The sequence below is a fragment of the Lepisosteus oculatus genome, chromosome 27 (genome assembly GCF_040954835.1).
Source record: "Lepisosteus oculatus isolate fLepOcu1 chromosome 27, fLepOcu1.hap2, whole genome shotgun sequence".
NCBI lineage: Eukaryota > Metazoa > Chordata > Actinopteri > Semionotiformes > Lepisosteidae > Lepisosteus > Lepisosteus oculatus.
This window is the reverse complement of record NC_090722.1, coordinates 5,957,330-5,980,752: the sequence shown is the minus strand read 5'-3', so window position 1 is coordinate 5,980,752 and position 23,423 is coordinate 5,957,330. Positions and strand designations below refer to the sequence as shown.

At 51.5% G+C, this 23,423-nt stretch overlaps 1 protein-coding gene across 1 annotated transcript; it reads right to left on the bottom strand.

Moving 5' to 3' along the window:
- Positions 1-24: 24 nt before the first annotated feature.
- On the bottom strand, positions 25-21,681 carry otoa (otoancorin). The gene is made up of 29 exons (XM_069184807.1): positions 21,316-21,681; positions 19,486-19,589; positions 18,962-19,116; positions 17,557-17,578; positions 17,385-17,418; positions 16,028-16,172; positions 14,518-14,586; positions 14,229-14,416; positions 13,631-13,773; positions 12,709-12,818; positions 11,535-11,677; positions 11,170-11,278; positions 10,873-11,088; positions 10,429-10,593; positions 10,008-10,148; positions 9,335-9,390; positions 8,813-8,933; positions 8,476-8,594; positions 7,682-7,817; positions 7,224-7,417; positions 6,757-6,847; positions 5,203-5,368; positions 4,821-4,999; positions 4,405-4,554; positions 3,829-3,971; positions 3,171-3,307; positions 2,760-2,857; positions 2,038-2,224; positions 25-1,487 (listed from the first exon to the last, which is right to left on the bottom strand). The coding sequence occupies exons 2-29, from the start codon at positions 19,541-19,543 to the stop codon at positions 1,411-1,413; spliced, it is 3,552 nt and encodes a 1,183-aa protein (XP_069040908.1). The 5' UTR covers positions 19,544-19,589; positions 21,316-21,681; the 3' UTR covers positions 25-1,410.
- Between the last annotated feature and the right edge of the window lie 1,742 nt (positions 21,682-23,423).

Here is a 23,423-nt window from a genome sequence, read left to right as displayed (position 1 = left end):
AAGGCAGTAACACTCAATATCACCTTGCTTGGTTACTCTATTTATTCAGAATTGATCTGTTACAGAACTGAACAGCTGCTAAGTCATTTCAGTGCCTAAATCCCTCTGCTGTTATACAGAGACACTATATATAGAAAAATAGCAACAGGAGGAAAACAATCATTTTCTTTTGTCTTGTACAGAACAGAGAGAGACATCATGAGAGGAAAGAGGTAGAGAACAGAGGAAGAGACAGGAGGAGAGAGAGTGAGAGAAAGACAGTGAGGGAGAGAGACAGTGAGATAGAGAGAGTGAGAGAGAGAAACAGTGAGGAAGAGGAAGACAGTGAGGATGAGAGAGACAGAAAGGAGATAGTGAGGGAGATAAAGTCTGCAGTCACGGTCTATGGAGCTGAGATCGGGAGTCTCTGCCAATCCAGGGCCACTTCTGCTAATCTAGATCTTAATTAGTCAATTAAAAACATTCTTCCTGGTGACGGAGCGCAGGCGATGTTGTCACACGCGCAGGGCAGAGTGGGTGAGGGGTCTCAGTGTGGTCGTATGGAGGGCTGGGGGTCACAGAGGGGTCAGCCTTCAGTCACGCGAGAGACAATTTGGAAGGAGAAAGACAGAGGGGGGTCGAAGGAGAGAGGAACAGAGGCCGCGATAATGAAGGAGTGTCTTGGTCAGCACCAGGACACTGACCCCCCCCACAGGACCAGATCACACCAGCCCACACGACAGTGGACCGTGTTCCGAGTTTCCGATGGCCTGTAGCATCAAGGCACTGTCCTGTCTCCCTGGGTCTCTTCAAACCTGCCACCCCTGTCCTACAGCCTCTTTCAGCAGTGACCCCTCTTTAAGAGCAGGGAAGACCTATCCATCCATCAGCTCCCCTTCTGTCGTATCTGTACAAGACTGTGGGTGTGGGCACAGGACCTTCGGTATTCCCTGGCTCCTGAATATTCCAATGTCTCTTTTCCTGATTCCTTGGTGCTTATTCCCCCTTCCCCGATCCATTCTCTATTCCTTACTCCTCATGCACGTGGACGCTAGCGAGTGGATCTGGGATGAAATGGGTATCTTCGGGGGTGCAGTGGGGTTTACTTAGGGGTGCATGGTGTGTAAAGAAAGGTTTGGGGTGTACTGAGTGTAGAGTGGGTGTTTTAGAGGGGTTTGGAGGGTGTCGTGGGAATTAGGGTGCGTTTTAGAGAACGTGTGGGGTGTAATGGGGTTTGGAGGGTGTCGTGGGAATTCGGGTGCGTTTTAGAGAACGTGTGGGGTGTAATGGGGTTTGGAGGGTGTCGTGGGAATTAGGGTGCGTTTTAGAGAAGTGAAGGTGATGTAGTGGGGTTGCATGGGCAGTACTAGAGATCTTGATAGGTTTTGGGGGTGCTGAAGAAGCGTAGGAAGAGTGAGAGTTTTGGGGTGCTCAGACTCCCAGTGCTAGCAGCAACATGAGAGGCTGGAGGAGGACCAGACTTCCCAGCATTCGGAGTCCGGAGGCTCCTGAAAGATGAAAAGACAGATATTTGTAGTTGAGAATTAAATTCTGTAGCAGCCCCGTGCAGCGGAGTCATGGGAAAATGGCCCTCCTGGGTCTCGTGACGCTGCGCACTGCTCACACACAGGAGGGCGGGGGCTGTCCTCCCCACGGGACCAGTGTGCTCTGGAGCCCCCTCCTTTCACCCCAGCCGGCTCGTTTGGTTACCGAATGATCCCAAGGACTTCAGCTTCAACAACAGGGCTGGGCAGCTTGTTCCACACACTCTTCCTGTTCTCAGCCCGAAATGTGTGGATTAGAATCACAATTTCCACTTGTGTCCTGGGGTTCATGTTGGGTTATGGGTGTTGAAAAGCCCTCCTCTGTGTACTATGTGCTGTGACAGTAGTGCTCAGGATTTTAATGTTTGTCTGGAATCTCCCTGTAGCCCCCCTTTGAGCAAACTAAAGAGATCAAGTTCCACGACCTTGTGATTGTGTGCCATTTCTCCAACATCAGGAATAAACCTTATTTTTTTGTTCGGCCAGTGACAGCTGGCAACACCCCCACACTCACCGGCTTTCTGAGGCAGGGGGGCGACTGTTGCAGGAGTGGTTGTGGTCTGCGCCCGAGGGGTGAACGGCACCCCCAAGACATCCGCAAGCGCCTTTTTCTGCAAGTCGTTCATGGCTGACTTCTGAGCCTCCGTTACCATGGCAGCGTTGTCAGGGCCCAAAGCCTGCAGCTGAGTGGCTGAGAGATTCTACACAGAGACCACACAAGGGGAAACTGATAAATACTGTAACACATAGCTGTAACACCTCTTCTGCTGATTATTGATTAACCACACAAGGGGAAACTGATAAACCCAGACCAACACTACAGCTGTAACATCTCTTTCACTGATGATCAATTAACCACACAAGGGGAAACGGATAAATACAGACCAGCACCACAGCTGTAACATCTCTTCTGCTGATGATCAATTAACCACACAAGGGGAAACGGATAAATACAGAGCTATTACATCTCTTCTGCTAATTAGCAATTATCCAGTTGCAGGATCTGGATGGAGAGAAACTATGTAGCAGAGTGGACATGAGGGACTATTGTCTTCATACACCTGTGCATTGGACCTGTGACATTAGAACCCAATTGAAGTCTGTCTACCAGCCCATCGATCAGCACAGTGTGCAGCTGACTGTGGTGAACTGGTCAGCCGCTGGCTGTGCTCTCCAGGGCGAAATATGGACACACACACACAGGTGATCCCTGAACGGCATCCCAGAGACACTCACTGCCAGGCGCTCCGGCGGGATGAGGGGAATGGCCGAGGCGGAGATGAAGGGGAGGACGGAGGAGATCAGGACCTGCAGCTCCCAAGCACTGAGACCAGCTGTGGAGAGACAAACAGAGCGAGTGACCAGCGGGACAGACAGACCAAGAGAGAGAGTGGCCAGAGAAACGGATAGTGGGCTGTTTCCCCAGTGGACAGACCAGCTGGACGGAGAAAGAGTAACTGGATGGACAGAGATCAACTAAACTAGACATCAAGATGAGCTGGACAGATGGTGGGAGACATAAATTGACACAGAAGGAGCGACTGCGTGGGAGGGTGAGTGACAGGCCCCCTGGCCAATGGCGAGAGAGCGAGGGACTGATTGATACCCAAGCTGGCCAATAGGACAGAGCATCGGGGGTGGACTGACCGATGACGTTCCCGACTTCGCTGACCACAGCTTCTGTCCAGGTCTTCACGTCCCCGTAGACGGCCACGGCCTTGTCCTTGAGCCTCTCGTTCACGGCCAGCGGACACTCTGCGGAGCCCAGCACTCTGGCCGCTCCCCTGCGCGGAAAACCGTGAGGAACTGTCTTTACGCTTCGCCTGCTGGTACATGATTCTGTGCAGTGTGCAATTGCAGCTCACACAGCCTTTAGTTCAGCAATACTGGCTTCTATACTACAGGGTGTGCCGCTGTTGTTGCTAATGTGTTAGAATACACAGTAATAATAATAATAATGGGTGCCTTTTGTGGACACTCCACCCAAAGCGCTTTACAGGTAATGGGGATCCCCTCCACCACCAGTGTGCAGCCCCACCTGGATGATGCTCCAGTCCTCTCCCCACACACCAGCTCTCAGTGGGGAGGAGAGCAGAGTGATGAGGCCAGTTCAGAGAGGGGATTATTAGGAGGCCATGACTGGTGAAGGCCAGGGGGAAATTTGGACAGTATTTTTGGGGAGTGGGGGGGTTCAGCCTCACAGAAGAGGGATCTGCCTGCTACAGTCCATTCCAGGATTACGGCTTTCCTGGGCCCGTGCTGCACTGCAGGAAGAAGGAGAAGAGTCGCAGTTTCAGCAGCTGACCTGTAGGAGGCGGTGTTGATCTGCGAGACCTGCTCTGGTGTCATCCCGCAGACAAACTGGCCCAGCCCCACCAGCTCCAGTGCTCCCAGCGCTCCGGCACTCGTGTGGGTCTGCTCCAGGAACCCCTGCAGCACAGCCTCTCTCTGTGGGAGCAACAGTGGCAGGTGAGGTTCAGGCTAGAGGGCAACCTGCTTCCTGAGCTACTGCCCATACAGTACTGACAACCCGCTGATGTGGGTCTACTGAGCTGAGCCACTGACCTGAGGCTGTGTCCAGTTGCAGGTGGACAGGGAACCCAGAATGTCCCCTGATGTGTGTCTACAGAGCAGAGCCACTGACCTGAGCCTGTGTCCAGAGACAGGTGGACAGGGAACCCAGAATGTCCCCTGATGTGTGTCTACAGAGCAGAGCCACTGACCTGAGCCTGTGTCCAGAGACAGGTGGACAGGGAACCCAGAATGTCCCCTGATGTGTGTCTACAGAGCAGAGCCACTGACCTGAGCCTGTGTCCAGTTGCAGGTGCACAGGGAACCCAGAATGTCCCCTGATGTGCGTCTACAGAGCAGAGCCACTGACCTGAGCCTGTGTCCAGTTGCAGGTGGACAGCGTCTCCACAGTGTCCACCGACAGGTTGAGGGAGCGCAGCTCGGAGGGGGAGAAGCCCTGAGCCAAGCAGCCCAGCTGGAGGAGATGCTCTGCGGTCAGGGAGGAGGGGACTCCCCAGGCCTGGACAGACGGATAGGGAGGGTCAGGACACAAGGACAGGGGAAGGATACAGGCAAGATCTGAGGAATCTCATTTGGCTGTCCAGACTCTTCCCTGTGCCACTTGAATGAATGAAATTTTTCCTTCAGATCCAGGAAACGGAACTGTGAAGAGACCCACAGCAGATCCAAGGAGGCAAACGGGGCAAGGGGAAAAACTGGACAGCTGGACATTGCTGATGCAACACTTATTCCTCATTAGGTGAGGAACGGAGCAGCGATCAGTACCTGGACAGACTTGTTGCGCAGTGCGGCCAGCTGCTCCACGCTGAACCCCTTGACCGTCCCCAGAGTGGACAGGCTGTCCTTGAAGGTCTCAGGGGTCATGGAGGCCAGCTGCTCTGGGGTCCAGAAGACATTGCTGTTGCCCAACTCCAGGATCTGCTGCAGCGTGGGAGTGCTGGAGACTGGGAGACAGACAGGGAGAGACAAGAAGACAGAGAAAGGGATGTGGGAGAGGAGAGAGGAAGACAGGAAAGAGTACAAGAGGGCGTATTTATCATACATATATACTGTATTATAACTAAAGACACATAAATCCCTGTTTCCAAAAGTGAGATTTAAACACCCCATTCCTCAGCTCTCCCCTCCTCCAAACCCCATTGCTCACCTGCGCGTCTCTTGCGCATACTGCCAGGGGGCGCTGTGATGAGAGAGTACAGCTTCCAGCGCAGTGCTGTCAAGTTCAGCTGGCTGCTGTATTCTGTTGCTGTCGGCCCTGATGGGGGAGCAGGCAGGGTGTCTAGGAGGTCCAGCAGGGTAGTTTTCAGCCAGGTCTGTCACAGGTAAGAGCCAAAACACAGAGTCTGACTGAGAGCAGCAGAGCAGAGCAGGACCAGAGAGCTCTTTCTGACTGAGAGCAGCAGAGCAGAGCAGGACCAGAGAGCTCTTTCTGACTGAGAGCAGCAGAGCAGAGCAGGACCAGAGAGCTCTTTCTGACTGAGAGCACCAGAGCAGAGCAGGACCAGAGAGCTCTTTCTTACTGAGAGCAGCAGAGCAGAGCAGGACCAGAGAGCTCTTTCTGACTGAGAGCAGCAGAGCAGAGCAGAGCAGAGCAGACCAGAGCAGAACCAGAGAGCTCTTTCTGACTGAGAGCAGCAGAGCAGAGCAGAGCAGGACCAGAGAGCTCTTTCTGACTGAGAGCAGCAGAGCAGAGCAGGACCAGAGAGCTCTTTCTGACTGAGAGCAGCAGAGCAGAGCAGGACCAGAGAGCTCTTTCTGACTGAGAGCACCAGAGCAGAGCAGAGCAGAGCAGAGCAGAGCAGAGCAGACCAGAGCAGAACCAGGGAGCTCTTTCTGACTGAGAGCAGCAGAGCAGAGCAGGACCAGAGAGCTCTTTCTGACTGAGAGCAGCAGAGCAGAGCAGGACCAGAGAGCTCTTTCTGACTGAGAGCAGCAGAGCAGAGCAGGACCAGAGAGCTCTTTCTGACTGAGAGCAGCAGAGCAGAGCAGGACCAGAGAGCTCTTTCTGACTGAGAGCAGCAGAGCAGAGCAGGACCAGAGAGTCTGACTGAGAGCACCAGAGCAGAGCAGGACCAGAGAGCTCTTTCTGACTGAGCGCACCAGAGCAGAGCAGGACCAGAGAGTCTGACTGAGAGCACCAGAGCAGAGCAGGACCAGAGAGCTCTTTCTGACTGAGAGCAGCAGAGCAGAGCAGGACCAGAGAGCTCTTTCTGACTGAGAGCAGCAGAGCAGAGCAGAACCAGAGAGTCTGACTGAGAGCACCAGAGCATAGCAGGACCAGAGAGCTCTTTCTGACTGAGAGCACCAGAGCAGAGCAGGACCAGAGAGCTCTTTCTGACTGAGAGCACCAGAGCAGAGCAGGACCAGAGAGCTCTTTCTGACTGAGAGCACCAGAGCAGAGCAGGACCAGAGAGCTCTTTCTGACTGAGAGCAGCAGAGCAGAGCAGGACCAGAGAGTCTGACTGAGAGCACCAGAGCAGAGCAGGACCAGAGAGCTCTTTCTGACTGAGAGCACCAGAGCAGAGCAGGACCAGAGAGCTCTTTCTGACTGAGAGCAGCAGAGCAGGACCAGAGAGCTCTTTCTGACTGAGAGCACCAGAGCAGAGCAGGACCAGAGAGTCTGACTGAGAGCACCAGAGCAGAGCAGGACCAGAGAGCTCTTTCTGCTGCAGTGTGGTGGGAGCAGGAGCAGGGCGGATACCTTGCTGGGCAGTGAGCGAAGGGCAGTGTCGTTCAGCAGCAGGAAGGGTCCCAGTGCTGCCATCATGCTTGAGGTCCAGGTGGAAGGATCCCTGGAAGAAAAGGATTCCAAGTGGGAAAATCCTCTGGGCAGAAGCACAGCTAGGGGCTGGCATGGCAGCTTGCGGTTCGACCACCAACAGAAAACTCCTAAACCCCAGCCTCGGCCCCCATTTTATTCCGAGGCTTTTACTCCTGTTCCTGGCTTTCATCGGCGTGTCCGAGTGTATCCCAGAATGCTGGTGTGACCTTGTGGATCCCAGCACATTCATGTTTATCCCAGTGTGTGTCTCTGTGTCTCTCACTGTAATCCAGCATTTCCCAGTGTCTCCCAGTGTCTCCCAGTGTGTTTCTGTGTCTCCCAGTGTGTCCCTGGAGAAGGCCTAGCTGGCGCCCCAGTGCCCACCCCTCTCTCTCCCTGCTCCTCACCCATAGATGCTCTGTATCCGGCCGAAGAGCGCCTCTCTCCGGCTGGCGTTGAGCTGTCGGCACTGTGCCAGGGTGGAGAGGCTGGCGTTGAGGGCCTCCTGGGACAGGAGAGAGAGGTTCTGGGGCCCCAGTTCACACAGGAGGGGCCCGAGTTTCAAGACATCCTGCCCGGTCAGCGACGTCACATTTTTGCCCTGAAAGGGGGACAGGGAGAGAGAGAGAGCCGTCGTCTTATTTTTTTGGTATTGGCAGTAAGGCTTTATCAGGTTCATATTACATCATTCAATGTGCAAAATCACTTGAATGGAAAAAATTGTTTCTCACTGGTTGATTAGTTACTGGAAAGATGAGCGAGATCATTTCATTTCCTGCGGGTTGAAGAGAAGAGCTCAGGATCTGTATAACGGAGCGTGTCCCAGCCGCCCTGACATGAAGTTAGTGGGTTAACGAGCGCTCACCAGGCAGGCCAGGGCGCGATCTCTCAGGGCCGGGCGCGTGAGGGAGCTGTGCGGAATGGCAGTCAGGTTGATCTGTGCCACCTTCTCCAGGAACTGGGAGCACACTGCCGGCGGGAGGCCGGCCAGCTTCTCCGGACTAGGGGGAGAGAGGGAGAGGGACCGGGAGGGGGAGATGGAGAGGGGAAGGAAGTACTGTAAGTGTAATGGCAATGATCTCCGAGGTGCTCTGTTGCGATCTCTCCTTGCCTGTTCCCTCTGTACCTCTGTGTACACATCCTCCATCACCCCTCAGTGTGCCTGGTCATCCTGGGTCATCCCAGTGTATTCACTTACCCCATGTGTCCCTGTCACTCATTTATCCCTAATTACTCCAATATCATTATCCCAGTGTGCATTCTAAACCTGTTAGTATTTTTCAGTGTGTCCCAATGTGTTCTGGTCTCTGTGTATCCCAGTGTGTCCTATTGTATCCCTGTTTGTCCCTGTCTATCCAGCTATGTCCCTAATCATTATGGTGTCTCTGTTCATTCCCAGTGTTATCCAATGTCTCCCCGTTTATCCCAGTGTGTCCCAGCTCTCTCCTATTTGTTACAACGGATTTCTGTGATCTGCATATTATCTCAGGGTATTCCGGGACGTACCAATGCATTCCTTTATATGCCAGTGAATTTAGTGTGTTCCAGCACAATCCAATACATCCCTTTCTATTCCCGTTTATTCTATTGTGTCAGTGTATCTCACTAATGTGTGCCCTAGGCTGTCCCACTATGCTCTTGCCCTCCTCCTTGACTCACGGCAGGTGCAGAAGGATCAGAGCTGGAATGGCTCGGAGCTCAGAGTCAGAAATGTTGGAGAAGTAGTTCTGTCGGAGATTACCCAGGTAGGAGAACAGCTTCTTCGCAATACAGCTCACCTGGTGGGGGGGAGACACACATCACACATGGTGACACTGGTGACCTGTGAAGGTTCTGCACGCACGCACACTCACACGCATGCACACGCACCTGAACTTCTGCACACAGGTGCAGGTGAGTTCTAACTTTTAATTCCCTGAATCAGGCGGATTTGCTCCTGCAGACACCCCTGTGCGAACAAGAGTGACTGGGGCTCCCCTGATGTCCCTGCGTGTACCTGTGACTTGGAGAGCCAGGCCTCGCTCTGCACCAGTGTGTTAGTGGTCTCCTGCACACTGCTGTTGCCCACGCTGTCAATCGTCGTGCAGGTCACGCCTTGCACGGCCTGGCCCAGCTTTCTGCAGAGAACATCAGCAGAACAGTATCATCATCATCATCACTGTGGCCACCAGTGTCACCTTCATCACCAGTATCATCATCATCATCATCACTATCACCAACATTATCATCACCATCATCACTGTCGCCATAAGTGTCACAATCATCAACAGTATCACCATCATCACTATCATTGATATCAACATTATCATCATAATTATCATGATTAACAGTATCATCACCAACACCATCATCATCGCCAGCATGATCATCATCAGAATCACCAGCATCAGAGTCATCATCACTATTAGCAGTTTCACCACCAACACTATCACAATCACCAAAATTATCATCAACAGTACCATCATGGTAAATTAGGGGTCAAAGCTACAATGACAGATAAAAATTAAGATCCTCATACTTGATGTCCTGGAGATTAAGCTTCGATCCCAAAATGTTTCTCACCAGCAGGGCAGACTGCAAAATTAAACACACACAAGGTTACTCTTATGATTGACCTGTTTTCACCCTCTGGTTCACCACACACTCAGTCTGAGCCAAACTAATTCTGCCACCCTTTTATCTGAATACAGTTCCTATGTGTGGAGTTTGTATGTTCTCCTTGTGTTCACATGGGATTCCTCCAGGTTCCCCGGTTTCCTCCCACAGTCTAAAGACATGTTGGTAGATTCATTGGCTTCTGAGAAAATCGGCCCTGGTGTGAGTGAGTGTATGTCTGCCTGCCCTGCAATGGACTGACGTCCCATCCTGGGGTAGCCTGCCTTGCACCCGTTGCTTGCTGGGATAGGCTCCAGCTCCCCTGTGACCCTGAATAGGATAAAGAGGTTAGGAATTGGACGGATGGAATACAAAAAAGACATCAGGTGTCAGGAGTGGGATTATCAGAGTAGGTTGAGCCTCTGTTGCTTGAAGTGCAGCAGTTCAGAGAGAAGCTCTGCTACTGAACTGCAGGCAGGGCTTTTCCAGGATGACCCTAATGTGGCTATTGCTTTAGGGAGGAAAACGCTCTTTTATATAAGGGGGGAAATTCTTGTTGGGTTTGGACTACCAGTGACAGTGCAGTATAGCTGTACCTGAGCCCTGGTCCAGGGCTTTCCCTGCAGGTCATCCACAGAGCTGAGGTTGGCCTGCTGGAGTACATCCAGGGATAGGCTGGAAATCAGGGGGCCGGACAGGGTGCGGACCAGCAGCGCCTTGCTGACGTTACTGAACAGCTGAGAGGGAGAGGGGGAGAGCAACAGAGTGGTAGAGAGGAGAAGGGTGAGGGAGAGAGGACAAGAGAAGGGAGAGAGAGAGGGAGAGCAGGAAAGCGAGGGAGAGGCAGAGTGGGAAAGACGAGGGCCAAGAGTTGGCAGAGAGAAAGAGGAGCGGGCAGGAAGAGGCAGGGAGACAGTTAAGGTTAGTTTAGTTCTGACTGCTGTCTCACCGCAGGTCAGGGGACGATTTCAGCTGGGTGTGGCTGGGGCGCTTGTACAGGAGAGGGTCACGACTTACCCCTTCCAGGAAAGCAGCCCTCTGCAGAGTGGACATGTCCCGGGACAGACTGTCCAGCTGCCCTGTGCGCAGAAGTTCATCGCCTCCCTTGACTGACCGCAACAGTTTAGAGCCCAGCCCCCGAATCACTGAGCCCATGGACTGGAGCACTGAGGGGGTTAACTCCTGAGAGAGCGAGAGGGGTGAGAGAGAGAGATTGGGGGGATACAGTGTGAGAGAGAGGGGTGAGAGAGAGATTGGGGGGATACAGTGTGAGAGAGAGATTGGGGTGATACAGTGTGACAGAGGGGTGAGAGAGAGACTGGGGTGATACAGTGTGAGAGAGATTGGGGTGAGAGAGAGACTGGGGTGATACAGTGTGACAGAGGGGTGAGAGAGAGACTGGGGTGATACAGTGTGAGAGAGAGGGGTGAGAGAGAGGGAAGGGCACTGTGAAACACTGACCTTAACGTCCTGCATCAGCTTATTAGCCAGGGCCTTGGCCTGCGCAGGGTTCCAGCGCACAGCCCTTAGGGAGGAAAGGCTGTCCCTGATGCTGGACAGATTCAGGTTGGACAGCTGGGACACGGAGAGAGAGGACGCCACTGAGCCCAGAGACTGCAGGACCTGCTGGGTCACAGGCCCAGAGCCCAACACCTTCTTCACCAGAAGCTGCTTGACCTGCAAGGGCAGAAACACGGAGAGGTCTCTCAGGAGGGAGGGATTATCACAGCAGTAGGAGCGCAGGGCGGGGATACGGACCTTGTCAATTCTCGAGTTGTTACAGACTTGGAGGTGAGACAGAATCTTCTGGCTGAGAGAGTCACTGGGGGGCTGAAGATCATCATAGAAACAGGTCAGAGAGCCCAGCCTGGTGAGGGAGAGGGAGAGGCAGGGAGGAGAGGAGAGAGGGAAAGAGGAGAGAGAGGGAGGTATAGAGAGACAGAGGGAAGGAGTCAGAGGAGAGAGAGGGGAAGATAAATGTCAAATTCAAAGGTTTTATAATAAACTACAAAATGCCTCACAGTCTGATGCTTTTGCTTCAGTTTTCCAACTTGTGAAGACGGGACACTGGCCCAGCACTAGGGCCACACTGTGGGTTATCAACCACGCCCGAGCACACCCACCTGGTCAGGTCGTCCGAGTCCTGGCTGGTGTTAAGGCAGTGGGATCGCAGCTGGTCCAGCAGTCTGCGGCCCACCTCAGGGTTCAGGGGTCCGGTACCGGTGAAGGAGTCTGGGAACTTGGGGCTCTGGAAGAACTGGCAGAACTGAGAGAGAGAGGACAGTTACTGGTCCTGCATTGGCAACGGTACAATTAATCTTCACGCCAATTAAGCTGTCGTCTGCGCTCGAAAATCTGCAAGGCAGAGAGAGGGACAGACAGAGAGAGGTCCCACTGCCGACGGAGAGAAGCAGAGACAGAGATGTGTTATTTTGGGGAAGAATATCTGTCTAATCCCAGATTATTTTTAATGATGCATCAGGAAATACATCTAATCCCAGAATTCCCACACCTGGCACAATCAGCACTGCCTACTGCAGCCCAGTGTGTGATCTCCTGTCCCAGCCTGAGGAACAGACAGTGAGCCTGTCTCTCAATAATAATAATACAGTGTGTGATCTCCTGTCCCAGCCTGAGGAACAGACAGTGAGCCTGTCTCTCAATAATAATAATACAGTGTGTGATCTCCTGTCCCAGCCTGAGGAACAGACAGTGAGCCTGTCTCTCAGTAATAATAATACAGTGTGTAATCTCCTGTCCCAGCCTGAGAAACAGACAGTGAGCCTGTCTCTCAATAATAATAATACAGTGTGTGATCTCCTGTCCCAGCCTGAGGAACAGACAGTGAGCCTGTCTCTCAATAATAATAATACAGTGTGAGATCTCCTGTCCCAGCCTGAGGAACAGTGAGCCTGTCTCTCAATAATAATAATACAGTGTGTGATCTCCTGTCCCAGCCTGAGGAACAGACAGTGAGCCTGTCTCTCAATAATAATAATACAGTGTGTGATCTCCTGTCACAACCTGAGGAACAGACAGTGAGCCTGTCTCTCAATAATAATAATACAGTGTGTGATCTCCTGTCCCAGCCTCAAATAATAGCTTCTAATAGCTTCTTGTTGGAAATATTCCTTTAATTCTTACTGCTTTGGCACACCTGTAATTCCTCATGCAAATCGATAAAGTGCTTTTAATTTGAATGTAAATTTTGGAGGGACAGAGAGACAGACAGGAGCACTGACAGAATCAGAGACAGAGCCCTCTCCTGACCCATCCAGCGGTCAGTTCCACAGGTACCTGATGCGTGTCCACCCCGCTGAGCTCGGAGGGCGGCAGGAGGGTCAGGAAGCGCCCCAGCACCGCCATGACGCTGGAGGAGAGCCAGTTTAGTTTCGGGGAGCACATCTCTGGGGGGAGGAGAGGGAGAGAAAGATGGGCGCTCAGTGCTGTGGGAGCAATCAGGAATCATGGGTGAGCATGGCGATGGCATCCAGCAGTTCCACCATGAACCCCCTGTGAAGCTAACTGGTCCTCATACAGTACAGAAACTGGGCTCATAAGGATAATTTACACACTTATCTAGTGCTTTTCTGGACACTCCACTCAAAGCACTAAAGCCAAAGTGCACCAGTCCTCTCCCCACACACCAGCTCTCAGTGGGGAGGAGAGCAGAGTGATGAAGCCAGTTCAGAGAGGGGGATTATTAGGAGGCCATGACTGGTAAAGGCCAGGACACCAGGATTAACAACGCTACTGGGATTTTTAATGAACACAGTGAGTCAGGACCTTGGTTTTATGTCCAAATGATGGCACCTTTTTAGAGTATAGTGTCCCCCTCACTGTACTGGGGCATTGGGACTCACACAAACCACAGGGTGAGTGCCCCCTACTGGTCCCACTAACGCCTCTTCCAGCAGTAACCTTAGTTTTTCCCAGGAGTCTCCTATCCAGGTACTGACCAGCTCACACCTGCCGAGCTCCAGTGGGCTGCCAGCTGGGAGCTGCAGGAAGATACAGCTGCTAAATATTATATACAGTACTTATCTGTATGAAACCAGACAGTCCCAGAAACAGAAACTTGCTCCTGGAACTTGGACCTTTTGCTTGGAATCCAAACTAGTCATTCTAGGCTAGTTCTGAACTGGTGCGTATACATTCAAAGTGTTGTGTCAGCCAGTGTCATATCCACACCATCCACAGAGCCCCTTCAGAAGCCCACCTGTGCCCAGCTTGGGTGTGGATCTGGGACTGTCCAGGGAGCAGTTGAAGAAGCTCTGGACGAGACGTGGTCTGATCCACTTGAGAACGTCGTTCCGCATGTCAGGAGAGAGTGACTCAAACACGTCGTGGAACATTCCCATCCTGCGTACACACAGACAGAGAACACACAGCTCGTCACACAGAGAGACAGAGAGAGACACACACACACAGACCGCTCATCACACACACACACAGCTCGTCTCACACACACATAGAGAGACAGACAGCTGATCACACAGACAGACTGATTTAGCAATTGTTCATGCCAATAAAGCTTCTTGAATTGAACTGATATGACAGCTCATCGCACACAGAAACACACAGACAGAGAGAGACAGCTCGACACAAACAGACAGACAGAAAGACAGACAGCTCATCACACTCACAGAGAGCTCACAGACAGCGAGGTCACACACACACACACCCACAGACACACACACACACCCACAGACACCCTCAGACACAAAGACACAAAGACACAAAGACACAAAGACAGAGAGCTTGTCTCACACACACACAGCGAGGTCACCAAGTGACACATCTGGATCCGGACTCACATCAGCTCCAGGTGCTGCCTGGGCAGCTGGCTGGGGAGGCTGAGGTTGGCCCGTGGCCCCAGGAGCAGGGGCTGGGAGCCCCACAGGAGCAGTCGGAACTGGTCGGGGGACAGCCCGCTCCCATTCCCCGCCAGCATGTCCCACGACACGGGGGCGATGAACGCCCGCAGGAAGCACTCCAGCTCGCCCTGTGAGGGGGAGGCGGGAGGTAATCAATCACTCTGACAGCCTTCTAGACACACACAGCACCTCAGACATCTGGCAGGGCTCCAGCAGGGGGCGCACTAACCGTGACGTTCCTCATCATGGACAGGAAGTGGAAAATGTCGCTGCAGTTCATCAACGCCTGGGTCACGTTCTGCAGATGCAAACACAGAAATTAAACACAGATTTCAGAGCAAGAGAAAATCGGGAGGAAGGAGCTGGTCAACACAACACCAGGAAAAGCTGAACCAGAACCTCCAGTCCAGTGCTCCAGTGTGGTGACCCAGGACACTATCCTGGAGGACAGGGGTTCCTAGAATCCTACACACCTGCTAATATTCATCCCTGCCCAGATTAATTACTCATTTAAGCATCATCACCCAGGTGGGGGCTGCACACTGGTGGGGGAGGGGATCCCCATTACCTGTAAAGCGCTTTGAGTGGGGTGTCCAGAAAAACACTCTGTAAGTACAAGGAAGTTTGATTGATTTGTTGATTGGTTGACTGATTGACTGATTGATTGATTGATGGAAGCCTTAAATAAAATACCAAGTTGCTTGATTGGAACCTTTTCAAAGTTTTTTTTTTCCTCAAAATGTGGTATTGTATGTCACTTATAAAATGCAGTAGTTAAGAAGTGATCTCCAACACGTTTAACAGCTAGAGACCGTCAGTAGTAATAAAATTGGACGAATATGAACTTGTCTGAGTTATTATTATTATTATTATTATTAATAATAATAATAATAATAATAATAATAATAATAATAATAATAATAATTGCTTACACTTATATAGCGCTTTTCTGGACACTCGACTCAAAGCGCTTTACAGGTAATGGGGATCCCCTCCACCACCACCAATGTACAGCCCCACCTGGATGATGCGATGGCAGCCATAGTGCGCCAGAACACTCACCACACACCAGCTATCAGTGGGGAGGAGAGCAGAGTAATGAAGCCAATTCATAGATGGGGATTATTAGGAGGTCATGATTGGTAAGGGCCAATGGGGAATTTGGCCAGGACGCCGGGGTTACACCCCTACTCTTTTTGAGAAACGCCCTGGGATTTTTAATGACCACAGAGAGTCAGGACCTCGGTTTTACGTCTCATCCGAAGGACGGCGCCTGTTTACAGTATAGTGTCCCCATCACTATACTGGGGCATTAGGACCCACATGGACCGCAGGGTGAGCGCCCCCTGCTGGCCCCACTAACACCTCTTCCAGCAGCAACCTTAGTTTTTCCCAGGAGGTCTCCCATCCAGGTACTGACCAGGCTCACACCTGCTGAGCTTCAGTGGGCTGCCAGTTGTGAGTTGCAGGGTGATATGGCTGCTGGCGCCAATTATTAAGCCAATTAAGGGTTGAGCTGGGCTCTCTGTGTGTGCCTCTAGTCCCAAGATGAGCACCCCTGGGGTCCTGGTCGGTCAGCGATGACAGCCCCTGGGGCGGTGTGTGAGAGCAGGCTTCTGAAACAGCCCTGGCCGGGCTCAGCCCCTGCCTGTGGCTGATGGATGCAGAACAGTTGTTCTTCTAATACCAGTGTGTGTACATGTGAGCTTCATGTATGTGTGTAGGTAACACGTCTCTACCCAATGCATGCTCATGAGAAGAAGGGGTGTCCCGGTGGAGTTGTCCTTATAAGAGAGGACTGGTGTCTTGCCAGGAGACAGGATCTGGAGGAGATTCAGGAAGTGGGACATCGGGTTGGTGGTATCATTTACTCCCAGGACAGTCCTGAGAGAAAAAACAAAAATTAGCCCTACAGTCTGTCAGGAAACCAATTGGTAGAACAGGAGGATCCTTATGCGTAACTGTGAATCTCGCAGGGTGTGGAGTAGCACAGGGACAAACCAAAAGACGTAATCCAGGGGCTTGGTCAAAAAGGGAGGCAAAGAGTCCGGTAACGAGGGAAATCCAAAAATGACAAGGCCTGGTCAAAAGGCAAGAGCAAAGTTAGGTACCAGGAGATCAGTCAAAAGGTTTGGAAACGCACACAAGAGAGTTCTACTGGAGGCTTCTCAATAGTGAGCAAGGGTTGGTGTGTGAGGGAAGTTTAAATACTGAAAGGAAAGGGATGTGGTTGGAAAATTGGTTTGGGAGTGAGAATTTGTGGAATCTGGGAATGTGATGGGTTCAATTAGGAGTGAGATTGTGAAACAGTGGGTTTGGGAATGCAATGCCATTTGCGAGGGAGAGTGTGGGGCATGACACTGTCCAGAGATCACCGGTCCAGTCTGGGGAGGGTCACACTGTAACCCTACAGTCCAGAGATCACTGGTCCAGTCTGGGTCACACTGTAACCCTACAGTCCAGGGATCACTGGTCCAGTCTGGGTCACACTGTAACCCTACAGTCCAGAGATCACTGGTCCAGTCTGGGTCACACTGTAACCCTACAGTCCAGAGATCGCTGGTCCAGTCTGGGTCACACTGTAACCCTACAGTCCAGAGATCACCGGTCCAGTCTGGGTCACACTGTAACCCTACGGTCCAGAGATCACTGGTCCAGTCTGGGCCGGGTCACACTGTAACCCTACAGTCCAGAGATCGCTGGTCCAGTCTGGGTCACACTGTAACCCTACAGTCCAGAGATCACTGGTCCAGTCTGGACCGGGTCACACTGTAACCCTACAGTCCAGAGATCACTGGTCCAGTCTGGACCGGGTCACACTGTAACCCTACAGTCCAGAGATCGCTGGTCCAGTCTGGGTCACACTGTAACCCTACAGTCCAGAGATCGCTGGTCCAGTCTGGGTCACACTGTAACCCTACAGTCCAGAGATCACTGGTCCAGTCTGGACCGGGTCACACTGTAACCCTACAGTCCAGAGATCGCTGGTCCAGTCTGGGCCGGGTCACACTGTAACCCTACAGTCCAGAGATCGCTGGTCCAGTCTGGGCCGGGTCATCCTACAGTCCAGAGATCACTGGTTCAAGACACACTCACATGTTCAGCGATTGCACCATTGGCACTCCCTGCCCTGCAATGAGACAGGAGACACAAGAAAGAGAGACAGTAAGATCATGCAATGCTTGAGGTGAGCTGAGGTGATCCTGATGTCTTTCTAGACTAAAGTAGGTGAGTGCATGAGATGACTGAACTGGTCAGTAGATCTTACCTTTCCCAGTGCAGTTGGTCATCTGTCAGGACAGAGGAAAGGACAGTTAGAGGCATACTTGTTAATTCATCTGTAACAGGAGCTACAGACATACCATTGTGCTGTTGTACTTACCAGTAATATTAAATGTTTAATTACACTGATATCATGCATAACCTCTTTGAATTTTGGTGAAACGACTTGTCTAATTATTGAGTGTAACACTCAATATTAGAGGTATTTATTGAGGTATTTTATTTTATTAGCTTTTGCTGGTAGAGACGTTTCTTGCCATACTGTATGTATACGTGCACTGGAATTCTTAATCGCGCTGATCTCCCGGGACATAGGCAGTACAACAGACACCAGCACACAATGTAGACAGCAGGAACAACAAACATGTTGTGGAAAAATAAATATGTAATAGTGAGACCTAAAAAATAATAAAGACATGGTAGACCATCCAAAAAGTGCAGAAGTGTCTTTAGGCCCTGCAGTCAGCTGTTGAGGATGCACACTGCAGTGGGGTAGAAGCTGTTCTTGAGTCTGGTGCTCTTTGCTTTACCAGTGTGGTACTGCTCGCCATTAATTGCGGCAGCAGATGATGTGGATCTCACCGATTGACGGTTCATCGCATCCTATAATCCTCTGTGTTGTTGCCACAACCCCTTGTAGTGCGGTTCTGTCATGCATGGTAGTACTGCTGTTCCTCACAGTGATGCCACTAGTGAGGACACTGTCTGCAGTGCTGCAGAAAGTGCAGGGGTTGTCGTGCCTTTTTCAGCCTGGCTGCAGTGCAGTGAGGCCAAGCCAAGCTGGTGGAGATCTGCAGGCTGAGGAACCTGAAGCAGCTGACAGTTTCCACTGCTGGGCCCTGGATGCGGGTTGGGGCGTGACTCCCCCTGGGTCTCCTGAAGTCCACAATGAGTTCTTCTGTCTTGTTGACACTCAGGGCCGGACTGTTGTCAAGGCACCGTCTTGTAAGGTGCGCCACCTCACTTCTGTCTGCGGACTCATCGTTGTTGTTGTCGTTGATCAGCCCAATAATAGTGGTGTCGCCTGCAAACCTAATGATGTGGTTGGTGCTATAAGTGGCTGTACAGTCGTAGGTGAGCAAGGAGTACAGCCCAGGACTGAGATAGCAGCCCTGAGGAGCTCCAGAGTGGAGGATCACTGCCTCCACCTGAGTTCTGCCCATCAGGAAATCCAGGATCCAGTTGCAGATCGAGTTGCACAAGCCCAGAGTCCTGAGTTTTGGGACCAGCTTGGCAGGAACAACTGTGTTGAAAGCAGAGCTCTAATCTATAAACAGCATCCTAACCTAGGTGCCCTGCCTGTCCTTCTGTTCTAGGGCAGGATGTAGTGCAGTTTGTGCATGTTTGTGTATGTCTATGTTTGGGTGTATCTTTAGCACGGGATGCCTCACCAGGCTGTAGGCCTGGTCAGTGAAGTGGAGCAGTGAAGAAGAAAGTCCCTCCATCGTGGTGTTGAAGTTCTGCATCATCCTGTCTGCAGCCTCTCCCTGTGCCATTCCCTGGACCTTGTACTCCGGCATCTCCAGCATCATCCTGTCCGGCTTTCCTGCAGGAGAGCCCCCATCCAGGCAGAGTCACTGTGACCCTGCTGGATGACTGACTGACACACACTGACATACACGCTAAGACACAGACTGATACACACACTGACACACAGACACATGGACCCACAGACAGAGACACACAGACACATGGGCCCACAGACAGAGACACACAGACACACGGGCCCACAGACAGTGACACACAGACACACGGGCCCACAGACAGACAGAGACCCCCAGACCCCCAGACACATGGACCCACAGACAGAGACACAGACACATGGACCCACAGACAGAGAAATGGTCTGTCAGTTGTCCAAAGGTACTAAGAGACCAGACAGATGGACACACAGTCCAGCTACAGTGGGACTGACCTGTGGCCTTGTGAATAGACAGCAGGACGAAGAGCAGTCCAAGCGTCCTCACAGACATGGCTGACTCCTTTGCACTCTCCCTGTGTCACTGTAGGACACCTCGGCTGGAAATGTAAAAGCATATTTAGGTTACACTGGGACTCTTGAATGGCTCACCTATTAGTTGCTGATCGACTTTTTCTGTGCATCAGTAGAAGAAATTAGGCTTGTACTAGCCTCTCCTTCAAGTGGCAGCAGAGGGTGGGGATCCGGGCTCTGGACTGACACCGATCTCGGGTTTGAGTCCACAATGCAGACACTGTTGTTCTGTCTCGGACTGAGGATCTGCACATCACCCTGTCTGTGGCTGTTAGCCCAGCTGTGTGCTAACCTGGCATGGACTGTTTCTGACCCAGGCAGGTGTATGACGTCCCTGGCCTTTGCTGCACTGTACCATGCTTTTACCCTGATCTCACTGGGCTTTACTGCACTGTACTTACCCTGATCTCACTGGGCTTTACTGCACTGTCCTGAGCTTTTACTCTGATCTCACTGGGCTTTACTGCACTGTCCTGAGCTTTTACCCTGATCTCACTGGGCTTTACTGCACTGTACTGTGCTTTTACCCTGATCTCACTGGGCTTTACTGCACTGTACTGTGCTTTTACTCTGATCTCACTGGGCTTTACTGCACTGTCCTGAGCTTTTACCCTGATCTCACTGGGCTTTACTGCACTGTACTGTGCTTTTACCATGATCTCACTGGGCTTTACTGCACTGTACTGTGATTTTACTGCAGTTGTGCTGTTAGTTGGGACTGGTTGGCTCTCAGGGGGAGTTTGCCCCCACCTGATCCTGTTGAAGAACCCTGTGTTGTATTCTGCTGTTGCCAGGGAGCTTGTTGCTATGGGGAAAGAGCCAGGTAGTGAGGAAGAGGAGGAGAAATTGAGGGAGAAACCAGCCATCTTTTACATGAAAAATCTAAAAAGTTTGCTTTTTTAGATTAAAATGAACAGAAAGGGCTTCTGCTGTGTTTAACTAGTTAATCCTCCAGGGAAATATGTCATTAATTTCCTAGAAATCCCACTTCCTCCACAGGGGAGTGTGAAGCTGTTTGGAGCAGCAGTGAGAGGCACACAGCAGACAGTGACTTCTGGAAAAATCCAACAACACAACCCCAACACACACACACCACACAGCCCAGCCCAGAACAACAGCAACACAACCCCAACACACACACACCACGCAGCTCAGAACAACGCAACCCCAACACACACACACCACACAGCCCAGCACATCGACAACACAACCCAAACACACACACCACACAGCCCAGCACATCGACAACACAACCCCAACACACACACGCCACATGAACACACCACACAGCCCAGCACATCGACAACACAATCCCAACACACACACCACGCAGCCCAGAACAAAAACATCACAAGCCCAACATACACACGCCACACACAGACCCACGCACATACTCCCTTTGCTCTTAACCAGTACCAGAGTACAGTATACCTTTAACAAGTATCAGAGTACAGTATACACTTAATCTCTTAATCAGTAGCAATGGTGAATATATTCAACTATACGCTGAATATATATATATAGCACTCATTTATATCAGGGACAGCTGATACTGTATACTTACTGTACACACAAACACACACACAGACAGACTGACTCTGTCACACACCGATCCAGTTGAATCTGCGTGTACAATACACAGACAGACAGACAGACAGACAGACAGACAGACAGACAGACAGACAGACAGACAGACAGACAGACAGACAGACAGACAGACAGACAGACAGACAGACAGACAGACTCACTCACCGGTGAAGTTGATTCTGCGTGTACAGTAGTTGCAGTATGAGTGTCCTGAATGTCGCTGTCCTGGAGGTTCTCTTGCTGTGCCGTGGTGCTCTGTGCTGAGTGAAGACAGTGCTGTGTGTCACTGTCTCTCTCCCACCTGAGCTTTGGGAGGTGTTACCTGTGCACAGGTGTGTAGGGGGAGGGCTGGAGCCTCACCGCAGGTAAACAGGGCAAGACAGCAGACAAAGACACAGCTCTCCCTCACCCTCTTCCTTTCTGATCTCTCTTTCTCTCCCTCGTCCCTCTCTTCTCCTGACCTCTGTCTCATCTCTCTTATCTCCTGTCCTCTGTCTCTCATTTCTTCTCCTGTCCTCTCTCTCTCTCTCCTTCCTCTCTTCTCCTGTCCTGGATTCTGACCAGGTGTCAGCTTGGGGATTCCTGGGCATGGTTCTGGTGATCCCAGTGTCCACTGGAAGTTCCCGGGCTTGGTTCTGGTGATCCCAGTGTCCACTGGAAGTTCCTGGGCTTGGTTCTGGTGATCCCAGTGTCCACTGGAAGTTCCCGGGCCTGGTTCTGGTGATCCCAGTGTCCGGGGCCTTTCAGTGCAGCTGGATTCTTGCACAAGGACTGAATAGGTGCTGTGGGAAAGTCTCTGTGCGTAAGGAACTTCCTGAGGCCTCTTTCTCTGGCCCTGGGCAGAACCCCCAGCTACACAATGGCCACTGTGCCCCTCTGTTTCTCAATAATCCCTGTGCCCTCTCCTATTGTCCAGCCAACACCCAGAGCAAACAGCAGCCTTTCTAAAGATGCTCATTGTACCAGCTTTGCACTTTCCCAGGCTTTCTTTCCACAAAGTGTTGTACAGTAGCTTTGTGCTAATGTTGTTTCAGACTGTGTTGTACAGCAGCTTTGTGCTGATGTTGTTTCAGACTGTGTTGTACAGTAGTTTTGTGTTGATGTTGTTCCAGACTGTGTTATACAGTAGTTTTGTGTTAACGTTGTTACAGACTGTTTTGTACAATAAGTTTGTGTTCACACTGCACTAGGTTGTTTTGCACAGAGCTATGTGTTGTTGTTTCAAGCTGTGTTGTACAGTAGCTGTGTGTTGCTATTGCTCCAGGCTGTATTGGACAGTAGCTGTGTGTTTGTGCTGTTCCAGGCTGTACAGTACAGTAGCTGTGTGTTTGTGCTGTTCCAGGCTGTACAGTACACCAGCTGTGTGTTGCTGCTGTGCAGTAGTTGCTGTAGGTACGAGTCTGTGTGCCTGTTCACAGGGGATTCCTGGCTTGTTTGTACTGCACTGTGCTCTTGTGTGGTGATTTCCCTGCAGACTTGTTGACATTTCTCAAACTGGTACAAGGTGAACTGAGTGGTAACAAACAGTCCTGGAGTTCACTTTGGGCACACAAGCGAACAGCACAGGGCAGAGACAGACAGGACACATGGATCAGAGCGGAAGACAGTACACACTGACCACAGTGACAGGACAGAGAGACAGGACACACTGATCACAGAGACAGTTCAGAGTTCAGAGAGACAGGACACACTAATCACAGAGACAGTTCAGAGTTCAGAGAGACAGGACACACTGATCACAGAGACAGGACACACTGATCACAGAGACAGGACAGAGAGACAGGACACACTGATCACAGAGACAGGACAGAGTTCAGAGAGACAGGACACACTGATCACAGAGACAGGACAGAGTTCAGAGAGACAGGACACACTGACCACAGTGACAGGACACACTGACCACAGAGACAGTTCAGAGTTGAGAGAGACAGGACACACTGATCACAGAGACAGGACAGAGAGACAGGACACACTGATCACGAGACAGGACAGAGAGACAGGACACACTGATCACAGAGGCAGTTCAGAGTTGAGAGAGACAGGACACACTGATCACAGAGACAGGACAGAGAGACAGCACACACTGATCACAGAGGCAGTTCAGAGTTCAGAGAGACAAGACACACTGATCAGAGAGACAGGAGGTTCAGAGAGACAAACAGGACACAGAAACCAGAGACAAGCTATATGTTTAGGATATGGTAGAATGCCACTTGCATTAACCCACATTCTCATGTATTCAACAGCCTCAAAGTGGGGACCTCTGTTCGCCT